The 21,031-nt window shown below is 42.6% G+C and overlaps 1 protein-coding gene across 1 annotated transcript in view; it reads left to right on the top strand.

Moving 5' to 3' along the window:
* LOC111975926 (ankyrin repeat domain-containing protein 13C) overlaps positions 1-21,031 on the top strand; it is a 93,957-nt gene that overhangs the window by 31,942 nt on the left and 40,984 nt on the right. Inside the window, exon 3 of the mRNA XM_024004598.2 lies at positions 13,454-13,558. Within this exon, the coding sequence (XP_023860366.1) occupies positions 13,454-13,558 (105 nt within the window). The remainder of the gene's footprint in view (positions 1-13,453; positions 13,559-21,031) is intronic.

Below are 21,031 nucleotides of genomic sequence, written 5' to 3'. Positions count from 1 at the left end.
GGAGTAAAAATGTGCTTAACAAGTCACATAAGTTGCATGGATTCACTCTGTGTGCAATAATAGTGTTTAACATGATTTTTGAATGACTGTGTCATCTCTGTACGCCACACATACAATTATCTGTAAGGTTCCTCAGTCAAGCAGTGAATTTCAAACACAGATTCAACAACAAAGACAAGGAAAGTTTTCCAATGCCTCACAAAGATGGGCACCTATTGGTAGATGGGTAAAAAGAAAGAAAGCAGAAATTGAATACCCTTTGAGCATGATGAAGTTATTAATTACACTTTGGATGGTGTATCAATACACCCAGTCACTACAAAGATACAGGCGCCCTTCATAACTCAGTTGCCGGAGAGGAAGGAAACCACTCAGGGATTTCACCAGGAGGCCAATGGTGACTTTAAAATAGTTACAAAGTTTAATGGATGTGATAGGAGAAAACTGAGGCTGGATCAACAACATTGTAGTTACTCCACAATACTAACCTAATTGACAATGTGAAAAGAGGGAAGCATGTACAGAATAAAAATATTCCAAGACATGCACAAGGCACTAAAGTAATACTGCAAAAAATATGTCAAAGCAATTTACTTTTTGTCCTGAATTCAAAGTGTTATGTTTGGGGCAAATCCAATACAACACATTACTGAGTACCACTCTACATATTTTCAAGCATAGTGGTGGCTGCATCATGTTATGGTTATGCTTGWAATRGTTAAGGACTGGGGGGTTTTCAGGATYAAAAAGAAAAGGAATGCGCAATTTGACAGAGCTTGAAGAATGTTGAAAAMAATAATMGCAAATGTTGCACAATTCAGGTGTGCAAAGCTCTTATAGGCTGACCCATAATAGCGCTTGGCGGTACCTTACCAGGTATTACGGTATTACTGAAGTGCATACAAGGGCACTATTTGTTTTCAAATACAATTTTATTGGTCACATACACATGGTTAGCAGATTAATGCGAGTGTAGCGAAATGTTTGTGCTTCTAGCTCCGACCGTGCAGTAATATCTAACAAGTAATCTAACAATTTCACAACAACTACCTTATACACACAAGTGAGGAAGAATAAGAATATGTACATATAAATATATGATGAGCGATGGCCGAACGACATAGGCAAGATGCAGTAGATGGTAAGAGTACAGTATATACATATGAGATGAGTAATGTAGGGTATGTAAACATTATATAGTGGCATTGTTAAGTGACTAGTGATACATTTATTACACCCAAATGTTAATTATAAAAGGGGCTTAGAAATTGAGTCTATATGTTGGCAGAAACCACTCAATGTTAGTGATGGCTGTTTAACAGTCTGATGGCTTGAGATAGAAGTGTTTTTCAGTCTCCCAGCTTTTGATGCACCTGTACTGACCTCGCGCTTCTGATGATAGCGTGTGTGAACAGGCAGATGGCTCGGGTGGTTGTTGTCCTTGATGATCTTTTGGCCTTCCTGTGACATGGGTGTGTAGGGTGTCCTGGAGGGCAGGTAGTTTGCCCCCGGTGATGCGTTGTGCGACCTCACTACCCTCTGGAGCAGCTTACTGTTGTGGGCGGAGGAGTTGCCCGTCCAGCGGGGATACAGCCCGACAGGATGCTCTCGATTGTGCATCTGTAAAAGTTTGAGAGTGTTTTGGTGACAAGTCAGATCATGTTTCAGCCTCCTGAGTTGAAGAGGTGCTGTTGCTGTTGCACTTCTTCCACCATGCTGTCTGTGGGTGGACCATTTCAGTTTTTCCTGATGTGTACGCCCGCTGAAGGCCCATTCTGCTAACCTGCTAGGCCTGCTAGCTACCTAGGAGCTACCTGGAACCCTACTAATTCACGACTGGTCTATCGACGTCACCGCACGAAGAGGCAACAGACTTACCCCATCGCGATGTCCCCCAAGGCTAACTTGCTAGCCCGGTCTGCAATGCTAGCATTGCTCAGCCCCGGTCGCTTAACTGCTAGCTTGTTTAGCCCCGCCTACTAACTGTTAGCTTGTTAGCATCGGCTTGCTAGCATCGGCCTGCTAATCGCCGTGTCCCAGTCAGCCCAACCACTCACTGGACCCATATGTTCACTTGGGTCTATTTCAACTATGTAGAGCCTCTAGCCCTGCTCATAATGCCTTAACCACATGTTGTTCCACCTCCTACATATGCGATGACATCACCTGGTTTAAACGCTCTAGAGACTATATCTCTCTCATCATACTCAATGCCTAGGTTTACCTCCAATGTACTCACATCCTCCTTACCTTGTCTGTACACTATCGCTTGAATCTATGCTATCGAGCCCAGAAACCTGCTCCTTTTACTCTCTGTTCCGAACGTGCTAGGCGGCCAGTTCGAAATAGCATTTAGCCGTACCCTTTCCTACTTCTCCCTCTGTTCCTCTGGTGATGTAGAGGTTATCCAGGTCCGGCAGTGCCTGGCTCCACTCCCATCCCCAGGTGCTCTCATTTGTTGACTTTGTACCGTAAAAGCCTTGGTTTCATGCATTGTTAACATTAGAAGCCTACTCCCTAAGTTGTTTTACTCACTGCTTAGCACACTCTGCCAACCGGATGTCTTAGCCGTGTCTGAATCCTGGCTTAGGACTGCCAAAGGGGGCGGTTTTGCAGTAGAAAGATAGCCTGCAGAGTTCGTATTACTATCAAGTCTGTACCAAACAATTCGAGTTTCTACTTCTAAAAATTCACCTTTCCAGAAAAAGTCTCTCACTGTTGGCGCTTGCTATAGACCTCCCTCTGCCCCAGCTGTGCCTCGATACCATATGTGAATTGAATGCCCCACTATCATTCTGAGCTCGTGCTACTAGGTGACTTAAATGGGACATGCTTAACACACCAGCCATCCTACAATCTAAGCTTGATGCCCTCAATCTCACACAATTATCATGAACCTACCAGGTACAACTCCAAATCCGTAAACACGGGCACCCTCATAGATGTCATCCTAACTAACTCACCCTCCAAATAACCCTCTGCTGTTTTCAATCAAGATCTCAGCGATCACTGCCTCATTGCCTGCATCCGAATGGATCTGCGACAAACGACCACCCCTCATCACTGTCCAACGCGCCCTAAAACACTTCTGCGAGCAGGCCTTTCTAATCACCTGGCCGGGGTATCCTGAAATGACATGACCTATCCGTCAGTAGATGATGCTTGGCTATTCTTTAAAAGAGCCTTCTCACCATCTTAAATAAGCATGCCCCATTCATAAAATGTAGAACTAGGAATAGATATAGTCCTTGGTTCACTCCAGACCTGTCTGCCTTGACCAGCACAAAATCATCCTGTGGCGTTCTGCATTAGCATCGAAATCCCCCGTGATATGCACCTTTCAGGGAAGTATACACAGGCAGTTAGGAAAGCTAAGGCTAGCTTTTTCAAACAGAAATTTGCATCCTGTAGTACTAACTCAAAAAGTTCTGGGAACTGTAAAGTCCATGGAGAATAAGAGCACCTCCTCCAGCTGCCCACTGCTCTGAGGCTAGGAAACACTGTCACCACCGATAAATCCACTATATTGAGAATTTCAAGAAGCATTCTCTACGGCTGGCCATGCTTTCCATCTGGCTACCCCTACCCAGGTCAACTGCCAGGACCCTCCACAGCAACCCGCCAAAGCCCCCACCATTTCTCCTTCACCAAATCCAGATAGCTGATGTTCTGAAAGAGCGGCAAAATCTGGACCCCTACAAATCAGCTGGGCTGACACATCTGGACCCTCTCTTTCTAAAATTATCTGCCGAAATTGTTGCACCCTATTACTAGCCTGTTCAACCTCTTCTTTCGTATCGTCTGAGATTCCCTAAGATGGAAAGCTGCTGCGATCATCCACCTCTTCAAAGGGGGTGACACTCTAGACCCAAACTGCTACAGACCTATATCTATCCTACCTGTCTTTCTAAGGTCTTTGAAGCCAAGAATTACCGACCATTTCGAATCCCACTGTACCTCTCCGCTATGCAATCTGTTTCAGAGCTGGTCATGGGTGCACCTCAGCCACACTCAAGGTCCTAAACGACATCATAACCACCATCGATAAGAGACATTACTGCGCAGCCGTATTCATCGACCTGGCCAAGGCTTTCGACTCTGTCAATCACCACATTTATTGGCAGACTCGACAGCCTTGGTTTCTCAAATGATTGCCTCGCCTGGTTTACCAACTACTTCTCTGATAGAGTTCAGTGTGTCAAATGGAGGGCCTGTTGTCCGGACCTCTGGCAGTCTCTATGGGGGTGCCACAGGGTTCAATTCTCGGGCCGACTCTCTTCTCTGTATACATCAATGATGTTGCTCTTGCTGCTGGTGATTCTCTGATACACTCTACGCAGACTACACCATTCTGTATACTTCTGGCCCTCTTTGGACACTGTGTTAACTAACCTCCAGGCGAGCTTCAATGCCATACAACTCTCCTTCCGCCTCAACTGCTCTTAAACGCAAGTAAAACTAAATGCATGCTATTCAACCGATCACTGCCAGCACCTGCTCACCCGTCCAGCATCACTACTGGACGGCTCTGACTTAGAATACGTGGACAACTACAATACCTAGGTGTCTGGTTAGACTGTAAACTCTCCTTCCAGACTCACATTAAGCATCTCCAATCCAAAATTAAATCTAGAATCGGCTTCCTATATCGCACACAGCATCCTTCACTCATGCTGCCAACATACCCTTGTAAAACTGACCACCTACCGATCCTCGACTTCGTCGAGGATGTCATCTATAAATAGCCTCCAACACTCTACTCAACAAACTGGATGCAGTCTATCACAGTGCCATCCGTTTTGTCACCAAAGCCCCATACACTACCCATCGTTGCGACCTGTACGCTCTCGTTGGTTGGCCATCGCTTCATACTCGTCGCCAAACCCACTGGCTACAGGTTATCTACAAGTCTCTGCTAGGTAAAGCCCCGCCTTATCTCAGCTCACTGGTCACCATAGCAGCACCCACTCGTAGCATGCGCTCCAGCAGGTATATCTCACTATTCACCCCCCAAAGCCAATTCCTCTTTGGTCGTCTTTCCTTCCAGTTCTCTGCTGCCAATGACTGGAACGAACTGCAAAAATCTCTGAAGCTGGAAACACTTATCTCCCTCACTAGCTTTAGCACCAGCTGTCAGAGCAGCTCACAGATTACTGCACCTGTACATAGCCCATCTATAATTTAGCCAAACAACTACCACTTCCCCTACTGTATTTTTTTATTTTGCTCCTTTGCACCCTTTATTCTATTCTACTTTGCACATTCTTCCACTGCAAATCTACCATCCAGTGTTTTACTTGCTATATTGTATTTACCTCGCCACCATGGCCTTTTTTTGCCTTTACCTCCGTTATCTCACCTCATTTGCTCACATTGTATATATACTTATTTTTCTGCTGTATTATTGACTGTATGTTTTGTTTATTCCATGTGTAACTCTGTGTTGTTTTATGTGTCGAATTGCTATGCTTATTCTTGGCCAGGTCGCAGTTGCAAATGAGACTTGTTCTCAACTAGCCTACCTGTTTAAATAAAGGTGAAATAAAAAATCAAATAAAAAAAAACGTTGAGGATCTTAAAACTTTCCATCTTCTCCACTACTGTCCCGTCGATGTGGATAGGGGGGTGCTCCCTCTGCTGTTTCCTGAAGTCCACGTCATCTCCTTTGTTTTGTTGACGATGAGTGTGAGGTTATTTTCCTGACACCACACTCCGAGGGCCTCACCTCCTCCCTATAGGCCGTCTCGTCGTTGTTGGTAATCAGCCTACCACTGTAGTGTCGTCTGCAAACTTGATGCTGAGTTGGAGGAGTGCATGGCCACGCAGTCATGAGTGAACAGGGAGTACAGGAGAGGGCTGAGAACACACCCTTGTGGGGCCCCAGTGTTGAGGATCAGAGGGGGGAGATGTTGTTTCCTACCCTCCCACCTGGGGGCGGCCCGTCAGAAAGTCCAGGACCCGTTGCAACAGGGCGGGGTTGAGACCCAGGGTCTCGAGCTTAATGACGAGTTTGGAGGGTAATATGGTGTTAAATGCTGAGCTGTAATCGATGAACAGCATTCTTACATAGGTAATCCTCTTGTCCAGATGGGTTAGGGCAGTGTGCAGTGTGATGGCGATTGCGTCGTCTGTGGACCTGATGGGGCGGTAAGCAAATTGGAGTGGGTCTAGGGTGTCAGGTAGGGTGGAGGTGATATGATCCTTGACTAGTCTCTCAAAGCACTTCATGATGACGGAAGTGAGTGCTACGGGGCGATAGTCGTTTAGCTTAGTTACCTTAGCTTTCTTGGGAACAGGGACAATGGTGGCCCTCTTGAAGCATGTGGGAACAGCAGATTGGAATAGGGATTGATTGAATATGTCCGTAAACACACCAGCCAGCTGGTCAGCGCATGCTCTGAGGACGCGGCTAGGGATGCCGTCTAGGCCGGCAGCCTTGCAAGGGTTAACACYTTTAAATGTTTTACTCACGTTGGCTGCGGTGAAGGAGAGCCCGCATGTTTTGGTAGTGGGCCGTGTCCGTGGTACTGTATTGTCCTCAAAGCGAGCAAAGAAGTTGTTTTGTTTGTCTGGGAGCAAGACATCAGTGTACGCGACGGGGCTGGTTTTCTTTTTGTAGTCCGTGATTGACTGTAGACCCTGCCACATACGTCTCTTGTCTGAGCCGTTGAATTGCGACTCTACTTTTTCTCTATACTGACGCTTAGCTTGCTTGATTGCCTTGCGGAGGGAATAGCTATACTGTTTGTATTCGGTCATGTTTCCGGTCGCCTTGCCATGATTTAAAGCAGTGGTTCGCGCTTTCAGTTTTGCACGAATGCTGCCATCAATCCACGGTTTCTGGTTGGGGAAGGATTTAATAGTCACCGTGGGTACCACARCACCGATGCACTTGCTAATAAACTCGCTAACCGAATCAGCGTATACATCAATGTTATTGTCCGATGCTATCCGGAACATATCCCAGTCCACGTGAGTGATCGAAGCAATCTTGAAGCGTGGAATCAGATTGGTCGGACCAGCGTTGAACAAACCTGAGCACGGGCGTTTCCTGTTTTAGTTTCTGTCTATAGGCTGGGAGCAACAAAATGGAGCCGTGGTCAGATTTACCGAAAGGAGGGCGAGGGAGGGCTTTGTATGCATCGCAGAAATTAGAGTAGCAATGATCCAGAGTGTTGCCAGCCCGGGTCGCGCATTCGATATGCTGATAAAATTTAGGGAGCCTTGTTTTCAGATTAGCCTTGTTAAAATCCCCAGCTACAATAAATGCAGCCTCAGGATATGTGGTTTCCAGTTTACATAGAGTCAAATGAAGTTATTTTAGGGCCGTCGAGGTGTCTGCTTGGGGGGCATATACACGGCTGTGATTATAATCGAAGAGAATTCTCTTTGTAGATAATACGGACAGCATTTGATCCTAAGGAATTCTAGGTCAGGTGAACAAAAGGACTTGAGTTCCTGTATGTTGTTATGATCACACCACGACTCGTTAATCATAAGGCATACACCCCCGCCCTTCTTCTTACCAGAGAGATGTTTCTGTCGGCGCGATGCGTGAAGAAACCGGGTGGCTGTACCAACTCTGATAACGTATCCCGAGTGAGCCATGTTTCCATGAAACAAAGAATGTTACAATCTCTGATGTCTCTCTGGAAGGCAACCCTTGCTCGAATTTCGTATACCTTGTTGTCAAGAGACTGGACATTGGTGAATAGTATTCTCGGGAGCGGTGGGCGGTGTGCCCGTCTACGGAGCCTGACCAGAAGACCGCTCCGTCTGCCCCTTCTGCGGCGCCGTTGTTTTGGGTTGCCTACTGGGATCCGATCCATTGTCCTGGGTGGTGGTCCAAACAGAAGAACCGCTTCAGGAAAGTCGTATTCCTGGTTGTAATGTTGGTAAGTTGATGTTGCTCTTATATCCAATAGTTCCTCCAGGCTGTATGTAATAAGACTTAAGATTTCCTGGGGTAACAGTGTAAGAAATAATACGTAAAAAAACGAAATACTGCATTGTTTCCTAAGACCGCGAAGCGAGGCGTCCATCTCTGTCGGCGCCAAACTTTTTATTTTTGATGCACCAAACAATTTTGGGAACAGGGATCTTGATCCAGCAGGGGTTTGAATTTCTCTAGTCTGGGTACCAATCTTTTTGGCTAACATTCCACTCCCTGCCACTCCATGTCATTGCCAAAGAGACTGGCCTTTCGGCAATCTCAATGAACAATATGCAGCTGGATTTACAGTGGAGTTGCTCAATGGTTGTTGAAAATAGCATTAATATTTTTCATTACAACATGTGGCACCTCAAAAACAAACATTTAGCTATTAGCTAGGCAAGCTATTGTATTTTGAGGCTTAAAATCAAAGCAAAGAGGTTTTGTGGTTGGAATTGCAGTATGTATTTTGTTTGAGAATGTAGACTAGTGGTGGGGAGTCTACTTCAAAATAATCGATTATTCAACTCCTTGCCCTTCGACTCCCATTTCTGGGTGTCAACCTTCCRCTAAGATTCAGTATTTTTTCAACGGGGGAAACTAGTTGCTGTAGTCTACTTTGAGAACACAAACTCTCGCATCTTTCACAGCAAAGAAAGAGCGAGCTAGCAACTCCAACCACAGGAGTCGGAGTCTACTCCAAGAATCCTGGAGTCGTGCACCACTAATTTAGACGTCAGCTAGCATCTTTTGACTGACTGGTTTGTCGAGACAAACAAAAAAATGTGTGCTTAATGTGTGCTTAGCAACCAGATACCAACTGTTCTGTGGGGAGAAAAAAAGTTATGGAGTTCCAATATTTTGATAATTGTTGTGATTGGAGGATACATTGTGAGGGTTATCGAATTAGGATCGACCCCTCTGTTTTCCTCAATCTCATTAATTATAGAATGTTGGCAATGACAAGGAGTGGCAAGGACCCCATAGGATGACAATGCCTCCATCCACAGAGCACGAGTGATCACAGAATGGTTTGATGAGCATGAAAACTATGTAAACCATATGCCATGGCCATCACCAGATCTCAACCCAATTGAACACTTATGGGAGATTCTGGAGTGGTGCCTGAGACAGTGTTTTCCACCACCACCAACAAAACACCAAGTGATGGAATTTCTTGTGGAAGAATGGTGTCGCATCCCTCCAGTAGAGTTCCAGACACTTGTAGAATCTATGTCCTATTAAGACACTTTATGTTGCCATTTCTTTTATTTTGGCAATTACCTGTAGATCAGAGGCATTTGCTGTGAGTGCATCAGTACGATTTTCTCATGAACAGAGTGTTTTTTTTCTGCCATCTCATTGTCATRGTCTGGGTTTGGCCGTGGTAGGCCGTCATTGTAAATAAGAATTTGTTCTTAACTGACTTGCCTAGTTAAAAAAAGGTTACATTTGATTAAAACATATATATAAAAATTGTGTGGAAGACACAACCTCCAGAAATACAAACTGTGTGCTTGACGGTTGTGCCGAGGAGGAGAATTTAGCATTCTCATGACTAAGGGAGGAATGTCTTGGGKATTTTCTGTGACGTTTGGCAGAGTAACTAGGCAGAACAATACATTTAGACTTGATTGAAAGAGATTAAACTTGGGTTCGATTAGTTGGGTAACAGGGCTGTCTGGTTGACACACGTGCCCAGGATAACGAAACGCATTATTGTTCCACACAGAAGAGCATCCATGTGTTTTTTCTTCAATGATTAGAGTCATCCATTGTAACAGGTTGCCAAACAAGGAGTGATGAAAGTCCCAGTTCCTGCCCATGAAACACCTGGCCTATATATTTTCCATTCAGCGGATTGTTGACAATTTCCGCATTTGACCTGCTTGTTTGGTGCTATAAATGGCATTAGCCAAAAAACATAGTTGCATGGAAGCCACCATTTTAATTAAGATGTCACTGCTATATTGACAGTCAGAACAACGGGCTCCATTTTCTCTCTCTATTGTTGTTGACAAGTTGCCCAACCCAGGAAGTAGAGAACTTARGTTATTCACATGCTGCTGTGCTGCTTCCTGTATAAATATAGGCAAGGCCTGCGGGTTTGGGCTGTTGTATTGTCCCATCAGAGTACACATGTTTACTTCCTGGCCTAGGATATGTTCTGGTCAAGCCAGAGATCAAAAARCAAATTTCCTACTGACTTCATCCCGCTGGGCAAAAACTGGTTGAATCAACATTGTTTCCATGTTATTTCAACGGCAAGTTATAAGTTATAAGCCTGTATGAATGCATGAGGTCATGTTGTTTAACAGAACAGTTCTGGGTCATCCCACAAAATGAGTCCCTTTTGGGTAGTTRGACTTGGTAAAAAAAAACATTCACTTAATTGTAACATTTTTCACGACGAACACATTCAACTTAATAAAAAACATGTTTTCACATTTTAAGAGGTTAAATAAAGAATGTTTTATAGTAAGTGCCTATTAAAGGGGAATAAATTCCGGAAATTTGTCTATGTGCCTAAACCTCTTTGACTCATTGTTGGACTGTCTGTCACAGTGTGCACCTCTCTCACTCAGGGAGAGTGGAGGCAGAGCTAGAACCTGCTATGTCATAAGGTTATGTTACTGCAACTGTAGATAGAACTTTGTGGAYTAATGCAAATCTACGGGAAAATGTTGTCACAGCGATCATACTAAATTCTGGAAGCCCAATCGATTGTGAGATATGGCATATACATTTTATGTGATAAATGTCGCAATTTGAACTTTTATGAGATCTGTGCCAAGCAAGGAGGAAACAGCAGGCCATAGGCTTACTGCTCATACGACAACACACACACAAGGGGAACTCCTCATAAACACAACACACTAGGAAGTTTTCAAAATACATCAGACTTTAGCACATCACCCAACACAACATGCCTTTTACTATATTGTCAGTGTCACGTTCCTGACCTGTTTTCTGTTAGTTTTTGTATSTGTTAGCTGGTCAGGACGTGAGTTTGGGTGGGCAGTCTATGTTTTCTGTTTCTATGTTGGTTTGGGTACCTAATATGGTTCTCAATTAGAGGCAGGTGGTTTTCATCTCCTCTGATTGAGAATCATATTAAGGTAGGTGGGGTCACATTGTTTGTWTGTGGGTGGTTGTCTCCTGTGTTAGTGTCTGTCTATGTTGCACCATACGGGACTGTTTCGGTTTGTTTGTTCATTTTCTTCGTTCYGTTTTTATGTAGTCATTTCCCTGTTCGTGCGTTCTTCGTGTTACATGTAAGTTCTTACGTCCAGGTCTGTCTACATTCGTTTTGTTATTTTGTTAGTTAATTCAAGTATAGTTCGTTTTTTATCTTTGTCGTTTTGTCGTGTCTAAATAAATATCATGTCCAAGTATCACGCTGCGTCTTGGTTCAATCCATGCTCCTCCTCTTCGGATGAAGAGGAAGAGGAGAACCGTTACAGTCAGAAGCATCATCAGTCGTTGGTCGTAGCCCGTTTCATTTCTCTCTTTCAATGCATTTATCTGGAAACCAAGCAGAAATGCTGTCCGCTAAAGATGGCATTGTAGACACACAAATACATTAAAAGATAATTGTCGATCTGATCAGAAACACTGTACTCGCAATCTTTATCTCCTAAGTGGTGTTCCTGTTTTTTTGTTCTAATGTTTGAATATATTGCTCAAAAGCTATAAGGGGGAGAMGGGCACATAGCTAGCTCCAGCTCTGCCTCTGCTCTCTCTGAGTGACAGAGGTGCGTACTGTGATAGACTGTCCAATAGTAAGTCAAGAAGGTTTAGGCACTTAGAGAAATGMCCGAAAWATGCAATTATTCCCCTTTAAGTGCCAAATAAAGTAGCAGGGTTGACTGTAACAGTGCTGACAAGTTCATCTTAAATCAGCCARAAATCCCCTTGTGACAGGGGGAGTGGACCCTTGTTGTGTGCAACAAGGAAGGGCAATTGAATGCAAGCTTCACAAAAATGTTAAAACATTTCTAGCATGTCTATCTATGGGTAACAGGATTAAGGTGTTAATCCTGTCCTGTTCGACCCACTCAATTTGCCACCAGAAAATGGCCAAAAAGAGTAGAACCAACTCACTTGCTTTTATGCTATGATTTGACTATTAGATGTGCAATGTTTATTTTGATAATTAGAATAAAAAATGAATAGTTTCACTGGTGGCGTGTATTCATGGACTTCCGCCCAAAATTTAGCAAGAAAAATGTTTTTGAAATATTTGAAATAATTTATCTTTCGTCTCTGTGTTTCATAAATTTCCTTCAATAGGCTGAATGTATRTCACCGGAGATAGCATCCGAGCGAGCAAAACAGCACCTCTCTGCCTCTGTATGTGTAGGCCATCTATTTTGATCTTCAGAAATGACTTTGTCGAAGCAACAAAATAACTAGGGCTTTACAGTGATGGTGAAAACTTGGGAAAARTTTGGGGTTAAGTGGGTTAAACTRTTCCAAGAAGTCACAAAGACTGCACAGAGGGACATGCTGAATTCTGACACATTACCAAGTCTTTATTAATATAAAACACGATGTATTGAATTGTCCATGGGGTCTCTATATTAAATAGCACTTCATTTAATATACAGGCTTTTAAAATCCAATATTGGTGCACAATTTCTACTTAAAATACCAAAGGGACTCAAAACAGACTCATTTCGTGGAACGACCCTTCTATTTCCATCCCATTCTTCCTCCCTATCTGACCCTCCACTATTCTCAGGTTTAGGTGAATGATTCTCTACTGCTACAAAGCATTTGTCCCCTTTATTATTCGATATGAAAACCTAGTACACAGAAAGAGAGKGCCTCACAGTGGAATGTATGACAGTACATTCCCTTTATAAAATCAGAATGAAATAGTCAGATTGGGATGGCTAAGAATTCAGATACAATCCTATGAGGACTTTTCGAAGGTCTATGTGACAAAAATGTTGCATTTTGTCAGTAAATATATGAATTTGAAGATAACTATATTTGAAGTGAAGCATACACAACACTTTATTGCGAAATTCAATTTCTGGATGCTTTCCCTGGAGAAGGGAAGTTAAAAGTCTAAATTAGAGCTTGTTCTGACATGGGCATGGTGTCAGGTTGGAGATAAAATTAGCTTCCAGGGCCTCTTTTGTCTGTTTGATGGGAAGGCTCAGTGGAGTTTGAATGAAATACTTCACAGCAGAGGGCTGGTMGGACGTTTTTGGTGGGAAACATGGTGTACTGTTGACTTGTCATTCTTTGCTTGTTTCAGGCTTCAGGCTATGAAGAAACCGTTACACAGAACACAGTTGTTAAAGATTTTGGAGGTCAATCATTTTCCATTTTCCATGCTTGACCCTTGTCCCCTCTAGTCAGTCCACACTGGGCCATGTAGCAGCGCAAATCAGATTAACCATTGACAAATTGTCAATTAACCAACAAGGCAGTGCTCTCTCCCACTAGCTCTGTCTCTCTCTCTGTAATAAGTCAATTATTGTTTCGTCTTGTCTCTTTTTCCCACAGAGTGTGCCCATCTGCTACTGGCCCACAATGCACCAGTGAAGGTGAAGAACGCTCAGGGGTGGAGTCCCCTCGCCGAAGCCATCAGCTACGGAGAGCGACAAATGAGTAAGTAACTACTCCCTGACTCATATACTGGCACTATTGTCACTGTACTGAGACCATAAATCCTGACCACCGATGTCTATTGCCTTCCTAATGAAAATGATTTGGCCTCAGTTGGTTTCCATGAAGGATTTTGGTATCAGAAGTGCATCTTTTCTTGAGGGCCCCACCTGTGTGGGAGAGAAAACAACATGTAGGGGGAAACACGGTGCCACTTCCGATCAACAGATGCTTTGTGCTTTCCTCCACATGGCTCTCAGAGTGGGCACCAAGCCGTCCTCTTTGTCTGTCAGAGAGGCGGAAATTCCTCAAGGATCTCAGGCTTTTGTGTTCAGATGAAAAATAATACATTAGAAAATGCAAGCCTCTCGCTCTGCCCTGTGTGTCCCACAGGCATGGCCTGGCAGTGTTACAGTGCCTGCAAAAAGTATTCGTACACCTTGACTTATTCCACATTTGGCTGTAACAATTTTTKTCACCCATCTACACACAATACCCCATAATGACCATTTTTGGCAAATGTATGGAAATGAATATTCACACCCCTGAGTCAATACTTTGTAGAAGCACCTTTGGCTGCGATTACAGCTGTGAGTCTTTCTGGGTAAGTCTCCAAGAGCTTTCCACACCTGGATTGTGCAACAKTTGCCCATTATTATTTTCAAACATTTTTAAGCTCTGTCAAATTGGTTGTTGATCATTGCTAGACAACACTTTTCAGGTCTTGCCATAGATTTTCAAGTAGATTTAAGTCAAAACTGTAACTTGGCCACTCAGGAACATTTACTGTCTTATTGGTAAGCAACTCCATTGTAGATTTAGCCTTGTGTATMAGGTTATTGTTCTGCTGAAAGGTAAGTTCATCTCCCAGTGTCTGGTGGAAAGTAGACTGAACCAGGTTTTCCCCTAGGATTTTGCCTGTGCTTAGCTCCATTCCATGTATTTTTTATCCAGAAAATATCCCCTATCCTTAACAATTATAAGCATATCRATAACATGATGCAGCCACCACTAGGCTAGAAAATATGGAGTGTGGTACTCAGTAATGTGTTGTATTGGATTTGCTCCAAACATAACACTTTGTATTCAGGACCAAAAGTTAATTGCTTTGCCACATTCTTTGCAGTATTATTTTAGTGCCTTGTTGCAAACAGGATACATGTTTTGGAATATTTGTATTCTCTACAGGCTTCCTTCTTTTCACTCTGTCAATTAGGTTAGTATTGTGGAGTAATTACAATGTTTTTTGATCCATTCTCAGTTTTCTCCTATCACAGCCATTAAACTCTGTAACTGTTTTAAAGTCACCATTGGCCTCATGGTGAAACCCCTAAGCGGTTTCCTTCCTCTCCAGCAACTGAGTTAGGAAGAACGCCTGTATCGTCGTAGTGAKTGGGTGTATGGCTGCACCAACCAAAATGTAATTAATAACTTCACCATGCTCAAAGGGATATTCAATGTATGCTTTTCWTTTTACCCATCTACCAATAGGTGCCTTTCTTTACGAGGCATTGGAAAACCTCTCTGGTCTTTGTGGTTGAATCTGTTTTTGAAATTCACTGCTCGGTTGAAGGATCTTATACATACTGTAATTGTATGTGTCGGGTATAGAGATGAGGTAGTCATTCAAAAATCATGTTAAACACTATTATTGCACATAGAGTGAGTCCATACAACTTATTATGTGATTTGTTAAGCACATTTTTACTCCTGAACTTATTTAGGCTTGCCTATTTTCAAATGGATTGAATAATTGAATCGAGACATTTCAGCTTTTCATTTCTTAACATAATTCCACTTTGACATAATGGGGTATTGTGGGTAGGCCAGTGACCAAAAGTCCACATTTTATACATTTTAAATTCAGGTTGTAAAACAACAGCATTTCTAAAAAGTCAAGGGGTGTGAATATTTTCTGAAGGCACTGTATGCCAATCCCCCAAGTTTGTAGAGATATTTCTGTCTCATCTTGACCCCATATTTGTATTTTTATTTCTAACCTCTGTCCGGTTGCAAAGCAACTCTTGGTTTGTGAATCAAAGTAGATTCCTTTATATGGGGAGAGGAACTGAACTGTTCTTCCATTTTGAAGAGGTCTTTTGACACCCCTGGTCATGTTGTGGGAAAAGGAAAAACCGGGAAAACTAGTGTTTTTTTTCTCAAAACGGATTCAGCTTCACACGGGTGACACAGATTGGGACTGCATTCTGTCACTTTGACCGTATTCTGTCACTCTGACCGAGGCCAACCACTGGCCACTGTTATGGACCTTACTCAGCACAAAGGGAGCTTTTGAAGTGTTAAAGCGAGTGAGAGACAGAGCAGGTGYCCATAATGGAACATTGCACTCAAAAGGGACTAGAATGACGTATCTTTTGAAGCTGTTCCTCTTTCCTCCCCTTATTTCATTTGGCTGTCCATCACTGTCTCTCTAGCCTTGTGAACTTCTGCTTGTCAGAATAATGATAGCTGAGTTAGCAGAAGCATCAATTTACTCTCTGACTGACCGTTCTAACTCTTAAAGAACACACCGCCCCAACTTCTTCCCTCTATGGCCGGCTTTGATGTCTTTTGGGTGTGTAAGAAGCCAGAGGTTTTATAAACTTSTCCCTCTTTTTTCCGCATGGATCCTGACTGTACAACTATGAGAGGAGGAGTGTGCTTTTATGGATTTATTTGGGTCTTTGGTTGCGCTGCAGCCAAAACCCTGTGGTATGAACCAGGGTACACCATGGCTGACCTCTATAGTCTGTACTGTACATGGCTACCCAGCATCCATTTGGTCTGTGTGACATAGTAACTGTTTCAAAGGAGAGGCACTCTCATTAATTTTAAAAACGGATACTTTTAAAATATATTCTAGAATTAAATAATTATTTTTAGGTCTACCAGTTTTGAAAGGAGCAAAAATTGCACATCTCTTTAGAAATTACTATGATGTTCGGCTACACTTCGACTTGTGTTGGTCGATGCACGCACCTACCAGTGGTGGAAAAAGTACTCAATTGTCATACTTAAAAGTAAAAGTAAAGATACCTTAATAGAAAGTGACTCAAGTAAAAGTTCAAGTCCCCCAGTAAAATACTACCTGAGTAAAAGTCTAAAAGTATCTGGTTTTAAATGTACTTAAGTAGAGTGGTGGAAAAAGTAATTCATTGTCATACTTGAGTAGAAGTAAAAAGTGAAAGTAAATGCTATACATCAAATTCCTTATGTTAAGCAAACCAGAAGGCATGATTTTTTATTTATTTTTATTTATGGACAGCCAGGGGCACACTCCAACACTCAGACATAATTTACAAAGGCAGTATTTGTGTTTAGTGAGATCAGAGGCAGCAGGGATGACAACGTGTTATATTGATAGGTGCGTAAATTAGACCATATTGCTGTCCTGTCTAGGCATTCAAAATTTAACGAGTACTTTTGGGTGTCAGGAAAAATGTATGTGAGTAAAAAGTACATATTTTCTTTAGAAATGTAGTGGAGTAAATGTTGTAAAAAATATAAATAGTAAAGTATAGATACCCAAATAAAACTACTTAAGTAATACTTCAAAGTATTTTTACTTAGTTCATTTACACCACTGGTACCTACCTTCTGACTCACTAACTGTCTAATTTCAAGGCATCATGGGGCATTGTTATCACACTGATATCCTCGCTTAAATGAATCACTTTTATTCCTGGCAGTTGACTCCTGGGAATGTTACACATTGTAAATGATTACAGTAGGCGCATAATCCTGGCCCTGTGATATGACCTGGTAGGAGAGTAGCACTGAAGGAAACAGTGGCTGCTTTCCCTATTCAGTAATATAAAATGGAGTAGGTAGTTAACATGGTTCGCCTAGAAAAGCACTGCCCAGTGTTTCTGAAACATTAGCAGGTTCAGCACTTTTCTGGATCTGGTAGGGAAGTGGGAGCTGTCTGTGTYAGGATGGAAACATCTGAGTGAATGAGGCCACTGAAAGATGCTGATATCACACTTTTCCAGGAAGTACTGGTCTGGTCTTTTTAGAGATTCTAAAATCCCGTATTCAAAGTGCCCAGTACTCTGCCCTACAAAGGCAAAACGCAGTAACTACATTTTTCAGACTGAAATCAGGCTTTATAATATCTGTTTTATCTTGTGATAAAGTGTCCTGGTTCAATTATGTTCAATTTGTTCAATTATGTTCAGAGAAAATAGAGTGTAAAATGTGCAGTAACTTCGAAATTCAAGTAAAAACCAAGGCAAACAGCAGTAACTGAAGTTACTGCACTTTGGCTTTGTTCCACTGTGTTGTGACTGCAGTTATCCGCTCTGCCATACAAAGGCAAAGAGCAGTGACTACACAAACAGTGAAACTGAGAAAAATGTATTTAAAGTTTATTAGCTGTCCAGCCAAATATGTTGTAGGTAGATAAGTGATAATGCACTGATGTATTATCTTATTATGAAGTACATTTTTATGCATATCAACAATGACTACTGATTTGACCTATGAGCTAAGTCAATAAATTACCATTCCAGGCTGTATCACAACCGGCCGTGATTGGGAGTCCCATAGGGCGGTGCACAATTGGCCCAACGTCGTCCGGATTAGTGTCTGGCAGGGTTAGGCCATCATTGTTAATAAGAATTTGTTCTTAACTGATTTGCCTAGTTAAATAAAGGTAAAAAAATAAATAAGTGTAACAGAAAAACACAAGAAAATTGGGTTAACACATTAAGATTGTAAATACTGCACAAAGTAGTATAAGTATAAACATTCTACGTCATGAAATAGTCCTTACCTTATGGCGAAAAATGCTTAAGGGTTACTACAATACAACATAAAAACYTGAAAACATAACTACATAAAACCATTAAATACAGTCGGAATATAGTTAGAACTGTCAAACTGTTTCCAGCAAACAGAAAAACAACAAGACAGTTGAATAAACACATTTAGATTGTAGATATGTAACGCTTGTCGTCTGGAGGAGAAGAAGAGGACCAAGGTGCAGCGTGGTAAGTGTTCATATTCTTTAATTAAATACGCAACACTAAACAAAAACAACAAACACGACAAACGAACAGTCCAGAAAGGTGAAAACAAACACTAAACCTGGAAACAACCACCCACAAAACACAATAGAAAACAGGATACCTAAATATGGCTCCCAATCAGAGACAACGACTGACACCTGCCTCTGATTGAGAACCATACTAGGCCAAACACATAGAAATATAACAACAGAACAAAACATAGAAAAACAACATAGAATGCCCACCCCAACTCACGCCCTGACCAACTAAAATAAAGACATAAAAAAGGAACTAAGGTCAGAACGTGACAAGATACTGCACTTTGCCTTTGTATTACCTGTATAGTTGTTTAAGGTCATACAAAGGTGCAGTATTTGCATTTTAGGGGTCATAGGTTAAATCAGTGGTTATGGTTTATATGCATACAAATTATTTTATAATAAGATGATACATCAGTGAATTATCACTTATCTACCTATAACATATTTGTCTGGCTAACCCCAAAAATGTAAAGCCATTTTTCTCAGTTTCACTGTTGGCGTAGTTACTGCATTTTGCCTTCAAATCAAATCAAATGTTATTGGTTGCATACACATATTTAGCAAATGTTATTGAGGGTGTAGCAAAATTATTGTGTTCCTAGCTCCAACAGTGTAGTAATATCTAACAATACACAACAATACACTGCGTGCACAATTATTAGGCAAATTGTATTGATCAGGATTCATTTTATTGTTGAACAAACACAATGCTCTCAGTCAATCCAAAACAAAATGTTATTGAACCTCAAACCTGAATGTTTTACAAGGAAAAGTGAGTTTTGTCTTTCTCAGGGGAATATATAAGTGTGCACAAGCTACACAGCTCGTTGAGTGCTGTCTTAGAGCCAGCGTTGGTTTGTGGTGGTAAATAGACAGTCACAAAAAATATAGATGAAACTCTCTTGTTAAATAATATGGTCTACAGCTTACCGTGAGGTCTTCTAACTCAGGCGAGCAGAACCTTGAGACTTCCTTAATATAGATTGCACACCAGCTGTTGTTAACAAAGAGACACACCCCTCCCCCCTAACCTTACCCGTGTCGAAAAACCATCTATGTATATTATCCATGTTCTTGTTCAGCCATGACTTTGAGAAACATAGTTATTCAGGTCCCGTTGAAAGGATAGTCTTTAAAAACATTTTTTTTACAGGAGTCGCTAGTGCGCGATGAGACAAGGATATCCCTGCCGGCCAAACCTTCCCTAACCCTAACAACGCTGGGCCAATTGTGCGCCGCCCCATGGGCCTCCCGGTCGCGGCCGGCTGCACCTTGGCCTGGGCGCCAGCCCAGAATCTCTGGTGGCGATGCAGTACCTTAGACCACTGCGCCACCCGGGAGGCCTGAAAGGATAGTCTTGAACGGAGCTTGTCCAGTTTGTTCTCCAGTGATTGTATGTTCACCAATAGAACGGAGTGTAAAGGCAGATTATTTCCCTCACGTTGTACGCCGTCTTTTCCTCTTCCGAGTCTCAGGGATCAGGGCCTGGTCCAGGGTGAGAAGTATGTCCATCGCCGCCAACTCGTTGAAGTAGAAATCTTCATCCTAATCGAGGTTAGTGATCGTTGTTCTGATGTCCAGAAGATCCTTTCTGTCATGGGAAACGATGGCGGAAACATTATGCACAAAAAAAACACAAATGATCAGAATTGGTCAGGAGCCGGTAAAACGACAGGTATCCATTGCAGCGCCATTCTGAGTTGTCCTCCCACTTGAGGTTGTGGGAGACGATGGTCCCCAGGAATTGGAATGATTCCGCCGTACTAACAGCTGAGCCGTCATTCTCGAGGGGGAGAGATGGTAGGGGCGTTTTCTGCAGTCAACCACCATCTCTACAGTTTTGTCTGCATTGAGTTCCAGGTTATAGCGACTGCACCAGGCCACCAGCGGGTCGACCTTTCCAAGGTACATGGACTCCAAGGTACACGGAGTCGTTTGACAGATGCGTTTTTGGAGGTGCAGTCATTGGTGTAGAGTGAGTAAAGTAGAGGTGAGAGCACACATTCTTGCGGCACTCGGGTGCTGAGGGATAAACAGTCCAAAGGTGTTTTCCCGGTTTCACGTGTTGCATCCTGTTGGTCAGGAAGAAAGTGATCCACTGACAGTTGGAGTTAAGCTAGGAGAGTTTTTCTTGTAGCAGTTCTGGGATTGAACACAGAGCTAAAGTCCACAAACAATGTCCTTGTATATGTCTATGGGTTATTGAGGTGTTTGAGGATGTAGTGTAGGCCCATTTTAACAGAGCCGTCCACAGACCTGTTAGCTCTGTAGGCAAACTGCAGTTGGTCGAGGGAGGCATCAGTGATCGTTTTGAGATGGGACAGTACCAGGCGCTCAAAGGCTGTGTGTCAAATTGATGTGCTCACTAAAAGCTTATTACTGTTTCCTCTGGGGTTAATAAGGCAGGGAACAACTTTTCAATGTGG

Source organism: Salvelinus sp. IW2-2015, linkage group LG16, assembly GCF_002910315.2.
Source record: "Salvelinus sp. IW2-2015 linkage group LG16, ASM291031v2, whole genome shotgun sequence".
Classification (NCBI taxonomy): Eukaryota; Metazoa; Chordata; class Actinopteri; order Salmoniformes; family Salmonidae; genus Salvelinus; species Salvelinus sp. IW2-2015.
Note: the sequence above shows the minus strand (reverse complement) of the source record. Positions and strands in the feature narration are given on the sequence as shown.